Source organism: Balaenoptera musculus, chromosome 19 (genome assembly GCF_009873245.2).
Source record: "Balaenoptera musculus isolate JJ_BM4_2016_0621 chromosome 19, mBalMus1.pri.v3, whole genome shotgun sequence".
In the NCBI taxonomy this organism is placed as follows: Eukaryota; Metazoa; Chordata; class Mammalia; order Artiodactyla; family Balaenopteridae; genus Balaenoptera; species Balaenoptera musculus.
The window spans coordinates 12425393-12445037 of NC_045803.1; the positions used below are offsets into that span (position 1 = coordinate 12425393).

At 56.8% G+C, this 19645-nt stretch overlaps 1 protein-coding gene across 2 annotated transcripts in view; it reads left to right on the forward strand.

Annotated features, from left to right (window-relative positions):
- Positions 1-19645, forward strand: part of MEGF8 (multiple EGF like domains 8) — a 41309-nt gene that overhangs the window by 5438 nt on the left and 16226 nt on the right. For both annotated transcript variants that reach the window (XM_036834101.1, XM_036834102.1), the window contains exons 2-27: positions 202-365; positions 606-812; positions 1654-1834; positions 1916-2004; positions 2605-3020; positions 3489-3634; positions 3767-3889; positions 6007-6161; positions 6502-6621; positions 6964-7108; positions 7191-7354; positions 10727-10927; positions 11322-11522; positions 11969-12205; positions 13060-13178; positions 13267-13398; positions 13489-13602; positions 14108-14356; positions 14851-15050; positions 15373-15583; positions 15681-15930; positions 16448-16580; positions 18108-18355; positions 18446-18556; positions 18714-18832; positions 19212-19419. In XM_036834101.1, coding sequence (XP_036689996.1) covers positions 202-365; positions 606-812; positions 1654-1834; positions 1916-2004; positions 2605-3020; positions 3489-3634; positions 3767-3889; positions 6007-6161; positions 6502-6621; positions 6964-7108; positions 7191-7354; positions 10727-10927; positions 11322-11522; positions 11969-12205; positions 13060-13178; positions 13267-13398; positions 13489-13602; positions 14108-14356; positions 14851-15050; positions 15373-15583; positions 15681-15930; positions 16448-16580; positions 18108-18355; positions 18446-18556; positions 18714-18832; positions 19212-19419 — 4643 coding nt within the window. The remainder of the gene's footprint in view (positions 1-201; positions 366-605; positions 813-1653; positions 1835-1915; positions 2005-2604; positions 3021-3488; positions 3635-3766; positions 3890-6006; positions 6162-6501; positions 6622-6963; positions 7109-7190; positions 7355-10726; positions 10928-11321; positions 11523-11968; positions 12206-13059; positions 13179-13266; positions 13399-13488; positions 13603-14107; positions 14357-14850; positions 15051-15372; positions 15584-15680; positions 15931-16447; positions 16581-18107; positions 18356-18445; positions 18557-18713; positions 18833-19211; positions 19420-19645) is intronic.

The window sequence follows — 19645 nt, forward strand, 5'->3', positions numbered from 1 at the left end:
GTCCCTCTTGCTGTCCCAGCTCTGACCTCCCTGGGCTGTGAGCCTGGGAGCCCCTTGAAGGCAAGGCCCAGGTCTGACTCATCTTTGGGCCCCCATCCCAGCGTTACGAGGAGCAGGGCTCGGTGTTTGTGGGGGGGGCTGCATGGAGGCATGGGGAGAGGGTCCACATCTGAGCCTGGCCCACCTGTTCTCACTGCTCAGCCCCGAGCTCCCAGTACCGGATCCTGCTGGACTTCCTTTTCCTGGACACAGAATGCACGTATGACTACCTGTTCGTGTATGATGGGGACTCCCCCCGCGGGCCCCTGCTTGCCAGTCTGAGTGGGAGCACCCGGCCTCCGCCCATTGAGGCTTCCTCAGGCAAGGTTGGTGGGGCCAGGCTGCGGGGCTGTGGCTGGAGGATCCGAGTGGAGTGTGCAGGGCAGGCGGGTGGATACACAGAGGGAAGCAGAAGGCGGGGGGCTTGACATCAGTCAGAAGGATACAGGGACAAAGAAAGGTGGAGAGAGACAAAGAAAGGAGATGGGGACCCCAGGGTGGGGTGGGGGCAGGAGTGGACCCCCTCCCAGTCCAGCCCCAGAGCCCTACCCACCTTGTGCCTGCAGATGCTGCTGCACCTCTTCAGCGATGCCAACTACAACCTGCTGGGCTTCAACGCCTCGTTCCGCTTCTCCCTGTGCCCGGGGGGCTGCTACAGCCATGGGCAGTGCCAGCCCCCGGGTGTGTGTGTCTGTGAGCCGGGCTGGGGGGGCCCTGACTGCGGCCTGCAGGAGTGCCCAGCCTACTGTGGCAGCCATGGCACCTGCGCCTCGGTGAGCCTGCCCCCGGCTGTGTCCCCCTGGGGCCCTGCCCTGTGATCACAGCTACCGCTCCCGTGTCCTAGACCTGACTCTGCCCCTGCCTGAAACAACCCCTGCCGTCCCATCCTCTCCCATGACGCTGACCCCGCCAGGGGCCCTGCTCCCTCCTACGTTCTCCTCCCTCTCCTTCCAGATCCCACTCCCCCCACCCGTTACTCCACTTCCACTCCACCTTCCCTGGGGGCCCCTCCTCTGCCTGAGCTCACTCCCAGCCTCACCTGTAGCCCGCTTCTCACCTGTGAACCTGCCTGCCTTCCTCGTGCCAGGCCTGACTCCACCCTCCCACCCAGCCACTCTGTCTGGCCTTGGGCCCCCAGCCACGACTTCTGACTTTTGACCACTGACCTTGGGCCTAAGCCATGCATATCCAGCTTCGGGACTGGATCACGCCTTGAGCCCTCCCTGCCTTGACCTCCGCGGATCTGAGCTCTTCCAGCCCAGGCCGACATTGACTTCATCAGTTTTTTTTTCTCCAACCTGTCTATCTGTCCTCATTTTCCTTTCTGGGTCTTTTTCTTTTTCCTTTCCCTTTTTCTGTTGGTCTGTCTTCTTTTCTCCTCTCCTCTGCCTCCCTCTGATTGTGTCTCTGTGTCCATCTCTTCCTGTCTGTTGGCCTGTCTCCTTCCTGTCTCTTTCTTTGCCTCTCTATCTTTATTTTTCCATCCTCTCCTTTCCTGTTCATCTCTCTCCTTCTCCGTTTTGCTCCATCTGTCTCACTCTGGCTCTCTCTCTGCTCCCTGTCTGTTTCTTTCTCTCTCTCTCTGTCCCTGCCTTTGTGCCCCCTTCCCCCCAGCCCCTGGGACCGTGCCGCTGTGAGCCTGGTTTCCTGGGACGCGCCTGTGACCTGCACCTATGGGAGAACCAGGGGGCTGGCTGGTGGCACAACGTGAGTGCCGGGGACCCCGCCTTCTCCGCCCGTATCGGGGCGGCTGGTGCCTTCCTGTCCCCACCGGGGCTGCTGGCTGTTTTCGGAGGTGAGCAGATGGGATATGAGTCTGGGGTCTAGAGGCCTGGCAGCCTGTGGCCAGGGCCTGAGACTGTCCACCTCTCCACAGGCCAGGACCTCAACAGCGCCCTGGGTGACCTCGTCCTGTACAACTTCTCTGCCAACACCTGGGAGCGCTGGGACCTGAGTCCTGCCCCGGTATGGACCCCACCTCTGCCCTGCCTGGAGGTGCCTGTCTACTCTGTCAGACCCAGCCAGGGCGCCCCAGAGTGACCCCATCACCCTGCACACCCCCAGCTCCTGCAGCGTGATACATGACCACCTACACCTCCCGCTTCTGCTTTTGTGTCTTTGATTTTCTTTCTTCTTCGTTTATCTTCCTTTCTGCATCTTACCTTTCTGTGTGTCTCCTGTCTCTCTTGGTCCATCTTTCGGTTTTTGTTTCTGACTCTTGGTCGTCTGCTCTCTCTCGGTCTCTCTGTCTCCTCTGTGGGTTATACCTCTTACTCTCTCTACTGGTCTCTGTCATTTCTCCCTGACTCCGCCTTCTCTTATTGTGTTTCTCTGTCACACCTCTCTTTTTATTCGCATGTGTCTGTCTTTCTGGGTCCGTCTCTCTTCTTTTCTCTCTTTGCATGTCTCTGTCTGTCTTTATCTCTGCCCCTCTCTCACCTTCTCTTTCTCTGTATCTCTGTCTCTCCATCTTGCCCTGTCTCTGCATCTCTCTCTGTCTTTCTCTTCCTCTGGGTCACCGTCTGTTTCCCTCTCCATCTCTGTCTCCTGGTCTCTTCCTCACAGGCTGCCCGTCACTCCCACGTGGCTGTGGCTTGGGCCGGCTCCCTGGTGCTGATGGGTGGTGAGTTGGCTGACGGCTCCCTCACCAGTGACGTTTGGGCCTTTAGTCCGCTGGGCGGTGGCCACTGGGAGCTTCTGGCACCAGCTGCTTCCAGTTCCTCAGGGCCGCCAGGCCTGGCAGGTCACGCAGCAGCCCTAGTGGACAGCATCTGGCTCTACGTGTCTGGTGGCCGCACCCAGCACGACCTCTTCTCCTCTGGCCTCTTCCGTTTCCGCCTCGACAGCACCAGTGGGGGCTATTGGGAGCAGGTGATTCCGGCAGGTGGGCGGCCCCCTGCCGCCACTGGCCATTCCATGGTGTTCCATGCCCCGTCGCGTGCCCTGCTGGTTCACGGTGGACACCGGCCCTCCACTGCCCGGTGAGTGACCTGCCCCACAACCCATGCCTTGCGGGGCCGGGCCTGGCCTAACGCCCTGGGCCTTTATGCTTCAACGGTCTTCGCCCGCTGATAGACCCCTGCAGTCATTCAGTCACCCCGTCTGTCACTCATTCACTCACTTGTTTATTCACTCATTTACTCCCCGACTCACACATTCTCTAGTCTGTCATTCAATCTCTTGGTCACTTGCTTCCCCACGCACTCCCACTCATCCAGTCATTTAACCAACCCCTGCTTGGTGTCTAGCCCTGGCTAGATTATGCAGGGAACCCAGAGATCAATCAAACCTGGGTCCTGCCCATGAGGAGCTTCTAGTTTCTAGTTCTGAGGGGATATAAATCCAGTAAAGCCAGTCTCAACTATGGGTGATCACACAACTCGTAAGAGCCCAGAGGAGGGAGAGAGGCCCTTCCTGCCTCAAGCTCCTCCTCTACCCCTCCCCTACAGGTTCTCTGTGCGGGTGAACTCCACCGAGCTCTTCCACGTGTATCGGCGCGTGTGGACCACCCTGAAGGGCCGGGATGGGCTTCAGGGCCCACGGGAGCGGGCCTTTCACACAGCCAGTGTCCTGGGCAACTACATGGTGGTCTATGGTGAGGAGGCGCCCCAATCCCACCTACCTGCCTGCCTGCCTGCCAGGGGCCCAAGGCTGAGCTGAGGCTCCCTGCAGGGGTGTCCTCACCTCCCCCAGGCTTGCCAGCTGTGCTCCTTTCCTCCTTTCCCAGGGGGCAACGTGCACACCCATTACCAGGAGGAAAAGTGCTATGAAGATGGCATCTTCTTCTACCACCTTGGCTGCCATCAGTGGGTGTCGGGGGCCGAGCTTGCCCCTCCAGGAACTCCTGAGGGTGAGTGGCCCCTCTGTTTCCATGAGGGGCTCCTGAGGGTCACGCTTGCTCCCACAGTGATACTGGGCTTTGGGCAGGAGCCACCCCGGTCCTTGTTGGGGTGAGCCCAATATCCTATCGGAGCTGGCCTCAGGAGGCACACCTGCACTAGAGCTAGGACCAGGGCATTGTTGCTATGGAGATGGGAGACATTTTCAGAAGCATCAGATCTAGGTTCCAATCCAGGTTTTGCCAATTATCAGCTGTCCCAGGGGACTGCCTACAAAGAAGCAACTTCTTCAAGGTCACACAGTGGGCAAGTGGCAGAACCAGGATGGCCATTCCTAAACAACCTTTTGTACAAAAACCATCATTTAATCTCTCTGCACCTCAGCTTCCCCCTCTGTAAAATGTAATAACACTTAAACCACTGGGCTGTTGTGAGAATAAATTGAGTAAAATGAAGTGAAGAAAGAAGACAGTCCAGTGAAGGGCCCAACACATTGTCCTAATAGCGCAAGGCCAGAGGGCTCACCTGGAGGGGGTGTGGAGAAGCCTTTCAAGCTCATTAGATCAGAGACTGCTTTGTGAATGGGAAGAAAGTCACAGGCCCTCTCCTCAGAAAGACACTTGTGTGCACAAACTGGGCATATCCTTTCAGGGGACTGTGGACTTCCCAGAGGCCCATCTGTTCTCCCCAGCCTTCTGAACAGAAGAGTGAGGACAAAGGACAAACATAAAAGAAGGGACAGTAACATTAAAGGGTTGGGCAAGAGGAAGGGTCCCCAAGGAGTCCTGTTTGACCATCAGGAATGGGGCTTCCCTGGTGGTGCAGTGGTTAAGACTCCGTGCTCCCAATGCTGGGGGCCCGGGTTTGATCCCTGGTCAGAGAACCAGATCCCACGTGCATGCTGCAACTAGGAGTTTGCATGCCACAATTAAGGAGCCAGCAAGCCGCAACTAAGGAACTGGCGAGCCGCAGCTAAGGAGCCCGCCTGCTGCAACTGAGACCCAGTGCAACCAAATAAATAAATAAATAAATATTTAAAAAAAAAAAAAAAGGAATAAAGCCTTAGCCTAGCTTTGGAGGCCTCCAATCCAGGGCTCCAGTGCTTCTCCTGTCCCTCCTTCAGGCCCCTTCACTGGGTAGGCCGGAGTGTGAGGTTTCTGGAGGCCTCTTCCTTCTTTGTAGATTTTGATCCCCTGGGCCAAGTCCCATACACTTACAGAGCATACAGGTCAGTAAGAGTGTGAGGGAGTCACCAATCACTGACCGCTTACCCGTCAGTCAGGACTCTTGGTTGTAAGTGACAGAAACCCCACCCAACCAGCTTAAGCAAAAAGAAGAATTTCTTGACTCACTTGAGTGAAAACTGGCTGCAGGCCGGCCTGGGTCCAGGTGCTCACATAATGGCATGAGCCATTTCTCTCCCCAGTTCTCAGCTGGATTTCCTTCAGTCTGTAGCAGGTTTGCCTTTTGTAGATGGTCACCAGCAGCCCTGGGATTATATCCTACCCCTTGAAAATGCCCAGAGGGAAGACAGTGCCTTTTTCCCAAGAATTGTAGCAATTGGGTCCCCTCCCTGAACTAGTCACTGACTCTGTCTTATAGGCCTGGGCTCAAGCCCGGCTGCTGCTAGAGGCAGGGACAGCTCGACTTGAGCCTTGTGGACTGTGGGTGGGAGGGGTGGTTTTCCAGAGGAAAGTCAGCGGCTGTCACCAGAAGGGAGGCTGTTGTCAGACAGACAACAATGGGTGAGAGCCAGGCAGCCTGCCCCACCGCTCCCCCAGGGCAAGGTTCCATGCACGGAGGAGGAGACCAAGACTCAGAGAAATCGGGTCTCCTGCCCAAGCCCACACAGCTAGTCAGTAGTTGATCCATGATTTGAAACCAAGGAAATGGTAGATCCAGGATTTGACCCCAAAGATCATGGTCTGTCTGGAAGGTGACTTGGGCAGCAGTGTGGGAGCTCCAGGAGGTGAGAGAACTAAGACTAGAGCAGGGCCAGGCAGGCTGGGAGGGTTTCCTTGGGCAAGTGGGGTTGAGGCACAGGAGAGTCAGGGGTGGTCCTCAAGGTGGGAGCCATGAAGGGGGGATGGGGGGGTCACATGTCCTCTGGGGGTCTGTATTCTCCTAGGCCGAGCAGCACCTCCCAGTGGTCGGTACTCACATGTGGCGGCTGTGCTTGGTGGCAGTGTCCTGTTGGTGGCAGGGGGGTACAGTGGCCGGCCCCGTGGGGACTTGATGGCCTACAAGGTGCCTCCTTTTGTGTTCCAGGCGCCTGCTCCAGATGTGAGCACTGGGGTGATAGGGAGAGGGTGGCTGGGGAGGAGGCAGCATGTTTCCCATGGTTAAGGGAGGAAGTTGGGGGGGGTCCCTGGGAGAAGGAGAGGAGGTCCCTAGGGCCATGAGAGGAGGGAGGTCAGTCCCCAGGTCCAAGGGAGGAGGAATGGTGGGTGGTCCCTGGAGCTGAGGGCAGAGGGGCAGTGGTCCCTGGGGCTGGGGGAGAAGTGGATAGGGGTCCTCGAGGTTCTGAGCAGTTGGGGTTCCCTGGGCTCATCAAAGCGAGCGAGGATGTGGGAGCAGGCCCCAGGTCTGAGGCGCCCCCTCCTCCCTGCCCATCTCTCTACAGTACCACCTGGACTATTGCTCCATGTACACGGACCACAGCGTCTGCTCCCGAGACCCGGAATGCAGCTGGTGTCAGGGAGCCTGCCAGGCTGCACCGCCTCCTGGGACTCCCTCGGGGGCTGTGAGTGACTGTCCTAGTACTCTGCCCCTTAGCACGGAGACCTGGTCCGCAGTGTCTTCTTCTGCCCAGACCTGCGCTTGGGAGACTCGATTTCACACCTAAGATCAGCATTCCTGACTACTGACCCTTGAACCTATGACCCTCTTCCCGATCCTTTTGAACTTACGTCTCTGTCCCTGGATCCCCCACCCCTGTCCTCTTGATCTTTCTCGTTCCAACTCAGCTTTCAATTCCCTTCTCCAATCCCCTGACCTTTCCGCCCCAAGCCTCCTGAATCCACAGCTTTTCCCAGTTCCCTTAAACCCCAGTGGATAGTGACCCCTGTCTTTCCCTTCTCTGCAGTGTCCGGCTGCCAGCTGCCTGGGCCTGGGCCGCCTCCTGGGTGACTGCCAGGCCTGCCTGGCGTTCAGCAGCACCGCCGCTCCTCCCCGGGGGCCCGGCGCCCTGGGCTGGTGCGTACACAACGAGAGCTGCCTCCCTCGGCCTGGTGAGTGTCCAGTGGCAGTGTGGGAGGGGGCAGCATAGCACCCCACACCAACCCCCATCTCCCGACCCTCCTGTCCTCACAGAGCAGGCCCGCTGCCGAGGGGAGCAGATCTCAGGCACCGTGGGCTGGTGGGGGCCCGTACCTGTCTTCGTTACCTCCCTGGAGGCCTGTGTCACCCAGAGCTTCCTGCCTGGCCTGCACCTGCTCACCTTCCAGCAGCCGCCCAACGCCTCCCAGCCTGACAAGGTGGGGAGCCAGGGGATGGGGCCCAGTGTGGAGTGTTGAAGGGCTTGGTCTTAGAGTTTTCATTTTTCAAATGGATCTTTATCACTCTTGCGTTCACCCCTTAAGTCTTTACGTGCAAGGGTCTGATTTTCCTTATTGACTTAAGAGAAGTTTTAACTGGTGAAATGCACATAACATAAAACTTACCATTAGTGACATTTATCACCTTCACAATACTGTGCAACTATCACCACTCTCTACTTCAAGAACTTTTTTTTTTTTTTTTTTTGGCTGCACTGCGCGGCATCCAGGATCCTAGTTCCCCAACCAGGGATCAAACCCGCGCCTGTGTGGTGGAAGCGCGGAGCCCTAACCACTGGACAACCAGGGAAGTCCCCAGAACATTTTTTTTTTTTTCTTAAGCTGCGCCGGGTCTTAATTGCGGCCCGCGGGATCTTCGTTGAGGCATGTTTTTTTGTTTGTTTTGTTTTAAATGTATTTATTTTATTTTTATTTAAAAAAATTTTTTTGGCTGCGTTGGGTCTTTGTTGCTGTGCGTGGGCTTCCTCTAGTTGAGGCGAGCGGGGGCTACTCTTTGTTGCGGTGCTCGGGCTTCTCACTGCGGTGGCTTCTGTTGTTGCGGAGCACGGGCTCTAGGCGCACAGGCTTCAGTAGTTGTGGCACGCGGGCTCAGTAGTTGTGGCACATGGGCTCAGTAGTTGTGGCTCGCGGGCTCTAGAGCACAGGCTCAGTAGTTGTGGCACACAGGCTTATTTGCTCCGTGGCATGTGGGACCTTCCCGGACCAGGGCTTGAACCCATGTCCCTTGCATTGGCAGGCAGATTCTTAACCACTGCACCACCAGGGAAGCCCTGTTTTTTTGTTTTTTTGTTTTTAGTTGTGGAATGTGAACTCTTAGTTGCGGCATGCATGTGGGATCTAGTTCTCCGACCAGGGATTGAACCCGGGCCCCCTGCACTGGGACCATGGAGTCTTACTCACTAGACCACTGGGGATGTGCCCCCCCAGAACATTTTTATAACCCCAAAAGGAAACCCCAGGTCCATTAAGTAATCACTCTCCATTCCCCTCTCCCCTTGGCCCCTGGCAACCACTAACCTTTTCCTTTTTCTGTATCTGGATTTGTTAATTCTGGATAGGTCATATAAATGGCACCATACAATACGTGGCCTTTTGTGTGTGACTCCATTCACTCAGCATAACGTTTTCAAGGCTCATCCGTGTTGTGGCATGTGTCAGAACTTTCTTCATTTTTTTTTTTTAAATTTTATTTATTTATTTAGCTGTGTCAGGTCTTAGTTGTGGCACATGGGATCTTTAGTTGCAGCATGAGGGATCTTTAGTTGCAGCATGCAAACTCTTAGTTGTGACCTGTGGGATCTAGTTCCCTGACCAGGAGTCAAACCCGGGCCCTCTCCATTGGGAGCACAGAGTCTTAGCTACTGGACCACCAGGGAAGTCCCAGAACTTCGTTCCTTTCTATGGCTGAATAACATTCCATTGTATGGCCAAGCCATGTCCATTCATCAGCTGATAACATTTGGGTTGTTTACACCTGTTGGCAAATTTATCCTTTTTAAAAAAATATTTTATTTATTTATTTATTTATTTATTGGCTCTGTCGGGTCTTAGTTGTGGCACGCGGAATCTTTCGTAGTGGCGTGGGGGCTCTTTGTTGCAGTGTGCAGGCTTCTCTCTAGTTGTGGCATACAGGCTCCATAGCACGTGGGCTCTATAGTTGTGGCATGAGGGCTCTCTAGTTGTGGCGCACGGGATTAGTTGCCCTGCGGCATGTGGAATCTTAGTTCCCCAGCCAGGGATTGAACTGGTGTCCCCTGCATTGCAAGGTGGATTCTTAACCACTGGACCACCAGGGAAGTCCCTCTTTTTTTTTTTTTTTTTTTTAATTGAGGTATAATTGACAAACAACCTTATATTAGTATTAAGCGTACAACATAATGAATTGATATTTGCAAATATTTCAATGAAAACCTATTTTCAATATGAGCGGAATTGCTGGGGTAATCCTATGTTTAACTTATTGCGGAATCATCAAAGTGTTTTCCACAGTGGTTCCTTATTAATTTTAAAAATAAGTATTATAGTCACATGGTTCAAAAACCATAACAATGGGGACTTCCCTGGCATCCAGTGGTTAAGACTCTGAGCTTCCAATGCAGGGGACAAGGGTTCGACCCCTGGTCGGGGAGCTAAGATCCCACATGCCGTGCACAGTGTGGCTAAAAAAAATAAAATAAAATAGAATAAATGAATCCTAGATAGTTAAGAACAAAAACAACAACACAATAAAACCCCACAACAATGTAAAAATTTGTTAAGTGAAAAGTCTCTTCCATCTACCCCAGTCCTCACCCCTCAGTGTGGGAAGCTGGCCTCAGCATCCCCCTAACTCAAGACCACCCTAACTCTCCCCAGGAGATCTATTTGGATTTCTTATATATCCCGCTGTTTACAACTATTCAAATACAAGTAAATGTGACATTTAATTATTTTTCTTTCTTGCACCAAAAGTAATATATTATCTACACTGTACTACCACTTCCCTTTTTTTCTTTTTTTTTTGTCTTTTTTTTGTTGTTGTTGTTTTTTCATTCTCTTTTTTTTTCTTAATGTATCCCGGCAAGCTTCCCATTAACAGAACTTAGGAAACACCCTCTTTTTTTTTTCTTTTTTAACAGCTTCATAATACTCTATTTACATTCTGATGCTGTAGTGTTACAGTTTATTTAAACAGTCTCCCATGATGAACACTTGGGTTGTTCACTCATTTACAATTACAAGAACACATACTAGCAGTAAATCACATAGTATGTGCGTCGCTTCAAACTTTGGAATTGGATCTGGACTCTTTTTTTTTTTAAACATATATACTGGTTCATTATATAACAAAGAATGTGATACATAGGATGAGGTCCAGAAGGGGCCTGAGCTTCTGTCCCTGGGGAGTTGGGGTGTGACACCCTCCTGGCACATGAATGTGTTTACTAACCTGGAAGTTCTCCAAACCCACTAGTTAAGGGATCTGGACTCTTAAGGGCTTAGGTGGAAAGATGGGGTGTTGAGGAAGAAGATGCTGAAAGGTCCAGGGTCTTGGAGTTTAATGAGAGGTGGAGATGAGCAGGGGCTGGGACCCTGTTGTCTGCTGTCTGAGTCGGAGTCCCAACTCTTCTCCCAGAGTAACCGTGGGCGAGCTATCCCCCCTGCTTCTGGCCTCAGTCTCCCATTTAGTAAACTAGGGAAGGAGATTGGGTTGCCCGGTCTTTTCTAGCTCTGATGTGGCTGGAGAGGTGTGAGGACCGTGGGGCGATGCAGAGAGGTCCTCATGCACGCCTCCCTCCTTGGCTGGCACAGGTCTTGATTGTCCGCAGTACGACCATCACCCTGACACCTAGCTCAGAGACCGACGTGTCCTTGGTCTACCGTGGCTTCATCCACCCACTGCTGCCAGGAGGGCCTGGAGGGCCAGGGGCTGAGGACGTGGCCGTGTGGGCCCGGGCCCAGCGCCTGCACGTACTGGCCCGGATGGCCCGTGGCCCTGACACGGAAAACATGGTGAGGGTGCCTGGGACATGCAGGGGGCTGTTTATGGTAAATATGGGGGCTTGGATGTGTGGTGGGGAGGAGGAATGGGGAGAAATCAGAGGCATGGGATCTATCCTTAGTGGCGGGAGGGCCCTGGGGTTTTCAGTTGTGAACAGAACGGGGTGGGGGGGGGTTTGAAGAAAGGGGAAGGTCTGAGTTACCAAGTCAGACTCCCCTGAGGAGGAGGTGGGTTGCTGGGAGGTTTAGGGGCGCTTGGAGGTTTTGGGGGTCTAAGAAACTCTGAGGCCCTCCTGGGAAGAGGAGGAGGTGGGTGCTAGGTGGTTTTGGGGCTCTTGGGGGTTTCAGGGGGTCAGTGTGGGTGGAAAGTTCTGAGGCCCCTGTCTGCCCCTCACCCCTACTTCAGGAGGAGGTAGGGCGCTGGGTGGCTCAGCAGGAGAAGGAGACGAGGCGCCTGCAGCGTCCAGGGTCTGCTCGCCTCTTCCCACTGCCTGGCCGGGGCCACAAGTACGCGGTAGAGATCCGGGGCCAGCTCAACGGCTCAGCGGGCCCTGGACACAGCGAGCTCACCCTGCTGTGGGACCGGACTGGCGTGCCAGGTGGCAGCGTGAGTACCAAGGTCCCCGCCTCTGACCCTACCCCAGCCCCTGGCCTCAGATGCCCTGGGCCACAAACTAACTCCCTTGACCCTGACCTCTTACTCCTTGGCTCTTGAACTGTGGGCCTCACCATGAACCCCCCCTAGACCCCAACATCCGACCCCCAGAGTCTGACCTGATCTCATATTCTGACCCCTGCCCACGTCTCTGACTCCTCCTGCCCTGATCTTGCTGACCCTGACTTCTGCCCTCCATACTTTGACCTCTAATCTCTGGATTTTCTCAAACCCTGATCCCCTTTTGTCTGGTGATGTCCTAAATCCTGACTTTCTACAGGCCCGAGTTCTCAACCTTGTCTCCAAACACTTAAGTCTTTAGCTCTAAACTCTAATCCCTATCCCAAACCTTGACTTGGAGCATGGGCCCCTGACCCTCGTATGACCCCCTCCCCCAGGAGATCTCCTTCTTCTTCCTGGAGCCCTATCGCTCGTCGGCCTGCACCTCCTACTCCTCCTGCCTGGGCTGCTTGGCAGACCAGGGCTGTGGCTGGTGCCTGGCCAGCGCGACCTGCCACCTGCGCCAGAGCGGGGCCCACTGCGGGGACCGCGGGGCCGGCGGGTCCCTGCTGGTGCTGGTGCCTGCCCTCTGCCCACTCTGTGAAGAGCATCGAGACTGCCACGCCTGCACCCAGGTGCCCACCAGGCCACAGTGGGGAGGTCTCGGCACGGAGTCAGCCAAAGCAGGCGACTGAGCAAGGGGGTGGGCCCCCCAGAGCTGGCATGGGCAGCCGAGGGGCCCTGTGGGCGGTGGTGGGGTAGACAGTTGGGGCCCTTGTCGTTTGTGAGCTGCGGAGAGGGGCTTGAGAGTCAGCTCCTGGCAGTCATGACTCTGCATATTGCAGGGGTCAGAAAACCCAACTCAGCACCTCTGCACCAGAGGGGCATTTATCCCCTTAGACACCAGAGTCCAAGAGTAGGGCTTTAGGCCTGCTAGGTCCAGAGGTTCAAACCGTGTAGTCAGCTGTTCACCTCCCTCCATTCCACGTTCTCGTTTTCCCTGGAGGTTCATTCCTTGGGAGTGGCAAGGGAGCCTCAGGGGCTCCAGACTTTTATCCCCCCACCCAGCCACTGGAGCCCCAAGGGGAAGGAGAGCACTTTCTGTCCCCACCTCACTCTCACCCCTCAGTTCAACAGAAGTCTCAAAAGTGCCTTCATTTGCTCTAGTTGGGGCTTGTGCCAGCTCCTGGACCAATCAATGAGGCTGGGAGGAAGGAGAGTATCCCCCTGCCCACCTCTGGACCCCAGGGATTGAATCAGCCCCACCTGGACCACATAAAGTGGTGCTACTGCCCAAAAAGGGAGTGGGTGCTGGTCAGGCAGAACCCATGGATGTCAGTGGCTGTAGCAAGGAGCTGGGCTTGGAACAGGGGTCTGTGGGCCCTGGCAGGCAAGGGAGGCAGCTGCCTGTTGAACTGGTGCTGGGAGACTGGCGCTGGGAGCCCCAGGGAGAAGGCTAAGCCGGGCTCTTCTTCCTCCGACCTCCCAGGACCCCTTCTGCGAGTGGCATCAGAGCACCAGCCGCAAGGGGGACGCAGCGTGCAGCCGGCGGGGCCGGGGTCGGGGTGCCCTGAAGAGCCTGCAAGAGTGTCCCCCGCTCTGCAGCCAGTGAGCGCAGCTGGGCCCAGGGAGGGGGTGCGTGATGGTGTGTGGGGGCCAGGCCGTGGGGTGACCGTGCCGCCGCTCCCCGCGCCAGGCGCCTGACCTGCGACGACTGCCTGGCCAACTCCAGCCAGTGCGCCTGGTGCCAGTCCACCCACGCCTGCTTCATGTTCGCCGCCTACCTGGCCCGGTACCCGCACGGGGGCTGCCGCGGCTGGGACGACAGGTGCAGTCCGGGGGGCAGGGTTCCAGGAGGGGAGGGCGGGGACCAGGGTAGCGGGGTGGCTCTGACAGCCCCACGCCCATCACCCTGCAGCGTGCACTCAGAGCCGCGGTGCCGGAGCTGTGACCGCTTCCTGACCTGCCACGAGTGTCTGCAGAGCCACGAGTGTGGCTGGTGTGGCAATGAGGACAACCCCACGCTGGGACGGTGAGGCAGGGCAGGGGCCTGGGGGGCGGGGCCGGGTGGGGGCTCTCCGCCCACCCTAATTCTAACGGCCTCTTTGTTTCTCTGCCCCTTTGCCTTTTTCCTACCGTCATCTCTGTTTTTCTCCCCCCTCTTCTCCTTCTCTCTGTTTCTCTCTCTCTTTTCTCCCTGCCATCTCTTTCCCTGTCTCTGTGACTTGTTTTCTCTCATCTTTCCTTCTGTTTTCTTTCTTCTTGTCTGTTTCTGTTTCTCTTCTGGCTCCCATTCACTGTATCCCTCTCTCTCTCCTGTCTTTTAAAATCTTTTTTTGTCTGGCTTCTCTGGGTTTTTCTCTGCCTCTCTTCCATTTCGCTTTCTGTCTTTCTCCGTATTCATATTTCTTTCTCTCTCTCTGATTGATCGCCCCTCTCTCTGTTACTGTTTTGCTGTCTCTGTCTCTTGTTTCTTTATCATCCCCGCACTCCGGCCCCGACCGAACCACCTTCTTCAACCTCCCCCCCCTCCCCAGTTGCCTCCAGGGGGACTTCTCCGGGCCTCTGGGTGGGGGTAACTGCTCCCTGTGGGTCGGGGAGGGCCTGGGGCTGTCTGTGGCCCTCCCTGCCCGCTGGGCATATGCCCGCTGTCCAGACGTGGACGAGTGTCGCTTGGGCCTGGCACGGTGCCACCTGCGGGCGACCTGCCTGAACACACCCCTCAGCTATGAGTGTCACTGCCAGAGGGGCTACCAGGGTGATGGCATCACATACTGCAACCGCACGTGAGTGGGGCATGAGTTTCCATGGAGATGTCGCCCCAGGGCTGGTGCATGCGGAGATGTTGGGAGGAAGTGATCATGGTGCTGGGCTGCCTCCCCAGTGAGCCTTGGGTTTTTGCCTTGCAGAGCAGGCCCTTATTAGAGTGATAGGGTCCTCGACGTAACACTAGTTACTGTGGAGACAGGTCACCCATGGACTGCAGGCCACAGGCTTCAGCGTTGCCATAGAGATAGAGGAGGACCAAGTTGAAAGGGGTTTTCACAGGGAACAGATCACCAGTGGTGATATTTGGTTACTATAGAGACAGGAGTTACTACATGTGATGGGGTTGCCTTGGAGACACGGCCACCCATGTAGTCCAGGATCTGTGGAACAGGCAGTAGCTTATGATGGTGTTGCCATGGAGATAATGGGGGTGGAGTGGGGTGAGGGGTGGATGCCTTGGGGGGCTCCAGGCCTGCCCAGTCCTTCCGCCACCCCTGCCACACCCCCTCAGGTGCCTGGAGGACTGTGGCCATGGCGTGTGCAGTGGCCCCCCAGACTTCACCTGCGTGTGTGACCTGGGCTGGACATCGGACCTGCCCCCTCCCACGCCTGCCCCAGGACCCCCCGCCCCCCGCTGTTCCCGGGACTGTGGCTGCAACTTCCACAGCCACTGCCACAAGCGGGGGCCTGGCTTCTGCGATGAGTGCCAGGGTGAGCAGCCCTCATCCTGAGCTCCTCGGGACTGGCCTCAAGGGAGCCTCCTTGGGGCTTCTGTTTTCTTTTGTCTGTGTGGGGTTCGGCGTCCCCTCACCCAGCTCTGAGTCCCTCTGTCCCATTGCCTGCTCCTTACCCCCAGACAGGTTTCGGTGCCACCCACCTCTCTGGCGGGCCTCAGCACTCCCTCTTGGGATTTGCAGTTGCTCCCCAGTCGGGGTTCCAGTTACCCTCCTTTGAGCCAGGTGGGGTTGGGGAGGGTCGGGCTCCTTCTCACCCTTGCCCTGACTCTGCATCCTGGCTGCTGGGGCCTCCACAGACTGGACCTGGGGGGAACACTGCGAACGGTGCCGGCCGGGCAGCTTTGGTAACGCCACAGGCTCGGGAGGCTGCCGGCCCTGCCAGTGCAACGGGCATGGGGACCCACGCCGAGGCCACTGCGACAACCTCAGCGGGCTCTGCTTCTGCCAGGACCACACTGAGGGCGCCCACTGCCAGCTCTGCTCCCCTGGCTACTATGGGGACCCCCGGTGAGCCAGGGGCCAGCCAGGCGGGGCAGGGTGGGGTTAGGGACGTGGTGGGATAGGGCAGGACTGGTCTGACGCTGGCTCTCCTCCATCTCCCCAGGGCTGGTGGCTCCTGCTTCCGGGAGTGTGGGGGTCGTGCCCTCCTCACCAACGTGTCCTCCGTGGCACTGGGCTCACGCCGGGTTGGGGGGCTACTGCCTCCAGGTGGTGGGGCAGCGAGAGCTGGGCCAGGCCTGTCCTACTGTGTGTGGGTTGTCTCAGCCACTGAGGTGCTACAGCCCTGTGCCCCTGGGACCCTCTGCCCCCCACTTACCCTCACCTTCTCCCCCGACAGCAGCACCCCCTGCACGGTGAGCACCAAGGGCACTGATTACAGGCCCACGTCTCCCCCACCCAGTCTGAATCTTCAGATGGACCCTGGCCCCCATGTCCCTGTTTTTTCATCCATCCAACTCCCAGCTCTATTCCTCCGACCCCTACCCATTTGTTCCTAAGCCCACAGACCCTCCCATTTCCCAGATTGCCTCCTGTTTCCTGGACTCCAGTTTCCCATTCCCCAGTCCAGGTATGGTAAATATTGGTACCTTGTGTGCCAACTCTGATCGATTGGTAGTGGCTGCCAGGATCTGTGTATTGAGAAAGAGGCTCCCTGCAAGAGTGCCTGATTGATTAACCATGTCTGTTATGAACACAGGAGTGGGAATGGTGGCCTCCATGCCACAGTTTGACAGTCTGCCCAGGTGGTTCAAGCAGCCTTTTCCCCAGTCTCAGATTGCCCTCTCTTCTTGAGCTGCACCTCCTCCCAGACCCCAAGCATTCCTCTTTCTCATCGTCATCATCCCCTGATCCTACTCTACACCTCTCCAGCTGAGCTATGTCCTGGCCTTTGATGGATTCCCACGCTTCCTGGACACTGGTGTCGTCCAGTCGGACCGTAGCCTCATTGCTGCCTTCTGCGGCCAGCGGCGGGACAGGCCCCTCACTGTGCAGGCCCTGTCTGGTATGGGGACTGGGGGAAGTGGGACCTCTGTCCTGGGCCGTCCTTTGTCCCTGTACCTTGCTACCTGAGTGGGCTCAAAACCCAGCCTGACTCTGCCAGCTGACCTGCTGGGAGACTTGCTGACAGTCCCTTGCCACCACCGGGTCTCAGTTTCTTCAGCTGAGAGGCAAATAGAGAGGGTTGTACCGGCTGGGTTGTGTCTCTGGGAAGAAGGTCCACGTGGGACATGTTTTAGGGACACACAGAACGTAGCTGGTGCGAGGGCCCCTGAGCATCTATCTCCTCAGCCCGCTGGTTCTCAACCAGGAGTGACTTTGCCCCTTGGGTCATTTGGCTATGTCTGGAGACATTCTGATTGTCATGACTGGGGCTGCTACTGGCATCCCGTGGGCGGAGGTGAGAGATGCTACTCTGCATCCTGCAGTGCACAGGCTATAGCCCCCACAACCAAGAATTACCAGGCCCCGTTACCTCAGCTGTGCTTAGTTGATGGAGGTGCACTAGAAATAATTTGTTACCCATGGCAGTTAAAGGGCCTAGGTTTGGAAATGCTTCTCTTCATATTGTAAATCAGAGTGGCTCCAAGGCTGTGAGAGAGAGGGCAGAGTTGTAGTCGGCCTGACGGCGATTGCACACAAGCCCAGACCCTTCACAGTGAGCAACTAGAGCTGAGGGGCCCTCGATTTCATTTCACTCAGCAAATGTTTACCTGCAGTAAGCTGGGCCTGAGCTAAATTCTGTGCACGTAGCAGTGAACAAGGGACACAGGCGCTGCCTTCACGGACTCACAGCAGAGGTGGGGAGTGACGAAGACCAGGGAACAAACTGTAGTCAGAATAGTGACACTTTTGGTAAGGGACGGGAGGAAATGGAAAGGAGTGGGGAGCCTGGCTTGTCTGGGGAGCTGGGGAGGGAGTCTTTGCAGAAGGGGGATTTCACGGTGTGGGCAAGGGGCAACTAGTTCAGGTGGAGGAATAGCAGATGCCCAGGCTCTGAGAACAGGAAGCGGGTCGGTGGTGCTGGAGCGAAGAGGGCCGGGAGAGTGGGAGGTGATGAGGTCAGAGGGCCTGCAGGCCACCCCTCTCTCTTTTTTTTAATAAATTTATTTATTTTTATTTTTATTTTTATTTATTTTTGGCTGCGTTGGGTCTTTGTTGCTGCACGCGGGCTTTCCCTAGTTGCGGCGAGCGGGGGCTACTCTTCGTTGCGGTGCGTGGGCTTGCCATTGCGGTGGCTTCTCTTGTTGTGGAGCCCGGGCTCTAGGCGCGTGGGCTTCAGTAGTTGTGGCACGCGGGCTCCGTAGTTGTGGCTCGTGGCTCTAGAGCACAGGCTCAGTAGTTGTGGCACACGGGCTTATTTGCTCCACGGCATGTGGGATCTTCCCGGACCAGGGCTCGAACCCGTGTCCCCTGCATTGGCAGGTGGGTCCTTAACCACTGTGCCACCGGGGAAGCCCCACCCCACCCCCCCTTTTTAAATATCACTTTACTGAGGCCTTGTGACAAGCCTCTGGACTCTCTCCAACAGGGCTGCTGGTGCTGCACTGGGAGGCCAATGGCTCCTCGTCCTGGGGCTTCAATGCCTCCGTGGGCTCTGCCCGCTGTGGGTCAGGGGGCCCCGGGAGTTGCCCTGTCCCCCAGGAGTGTGTGCCCCAGGACGGGGCCGCAGATGCTGGACTCTGCCGATGTCCCCAGGGCTGGGCTGGCCCACACTGCCGCATGGCTCTGTGTCCTGAGAACTGTAATGCCCACAACGGGGCAGGGACCTGTAACCAGGTACAGGTGAAAGAGGGCAAGCTGGGTGGGACAGGGAGCCGGGTGGGGGTAGTCAGGGCTCCTCCCCAGCTTCCTTCTGCTGTTCCCCAGAGCCTGGGCGTGTGCATCTGTGCTGAGGGCTTCGGAGGCCCTGACTGTGCCACAAAGCTGGACGGTGGGCAGCTGGTCTGGGAGACCCTCATGGACAGCCGCCTCTCAGCCGTGAGTTGTGGACGCCACTCTCCGGGGAGGTGCCGTGCAGCCCGTCTCCTGGATCATCTCCCCATTCCACTCCTGACACTACCCCGTAGACCCTAGACCCAGCCTGACGCTCTGTAATGACCTTACCTGAGCCCTCATATCCGCACTCCACCCACAGGACACCGCTAGCCGCTTCCTGCACCGCCTGGGGCACACTATGGTGGAGGGACCTGAGGCCACCTTGTGGATGTTTGGGGGCCTGGGTCTGCCCCAGGGGCTGCTGGGAAACCTGTACAGGTGAGGACTGCCCTGGGGAGGTGGGATACCTGAATGAGAAAAGGTTACCTCAGGGGACACTGAGATGTCTCTCACATAAGAGTCCCCTCGGGGGGGGGTGGTGCAGAAAAACCTCTACAGGTGAAGGATACCCCAAAGGATGCTGGGACACTTGTCGCAGGAGGCTGACCTCAGGGACTGGGATACTTATTTGGGTGGTGCTACCCCAGGGGATGGTAAGGTGATTGTCATAGGAGGGTCACCTTAGGGGTTTTGGGATACCTGCCAAGTGTGGGGGTGATCCCAGGGGATGCTGGGATACCAGTGTGTAGGGGGGGTCACCCAAGAGGATGCTGGTATGACTGTATAGTGAGGCTGCTTTTTTGCATCTTGGCCCCAGGTACTCAGTGAGCGAACGGCGGTGGACACAGATGTTGGCAGGAGCTGAGGATGGGGGCCCAGGCCCCTCACCCCGCTCCTTCCATGCAGCTGCCTATGTGCCTGCTGGCCGTGGTGCCATGTACCTGTTGGGGGGGCTCACGGCTGGGGGCGTCGCCCGGGATTTCTGGGTCCTCAACCTCACCACCCTGCAGTGGCGGCAGGAGAAGGTGAGCATCTCTCCCCTCCCCTAGTCCCCACAACCAGGCTCTAGCAAAGATGACCAAAGCAGCTCCTGCCAGCTTTGCCCCCAGAGGAAGAGGCTTCCTCCCGGGGCTCCAGCACAAGTCCCAGCATTGAATTTCATTGGCCACTCTGGGTCACATTTAATTCCTGAGTCAATCCCTAGCCAAGGGGACGTGAGGCTCTGGTCTCCAGGCTGGGGCACAGCCCGCT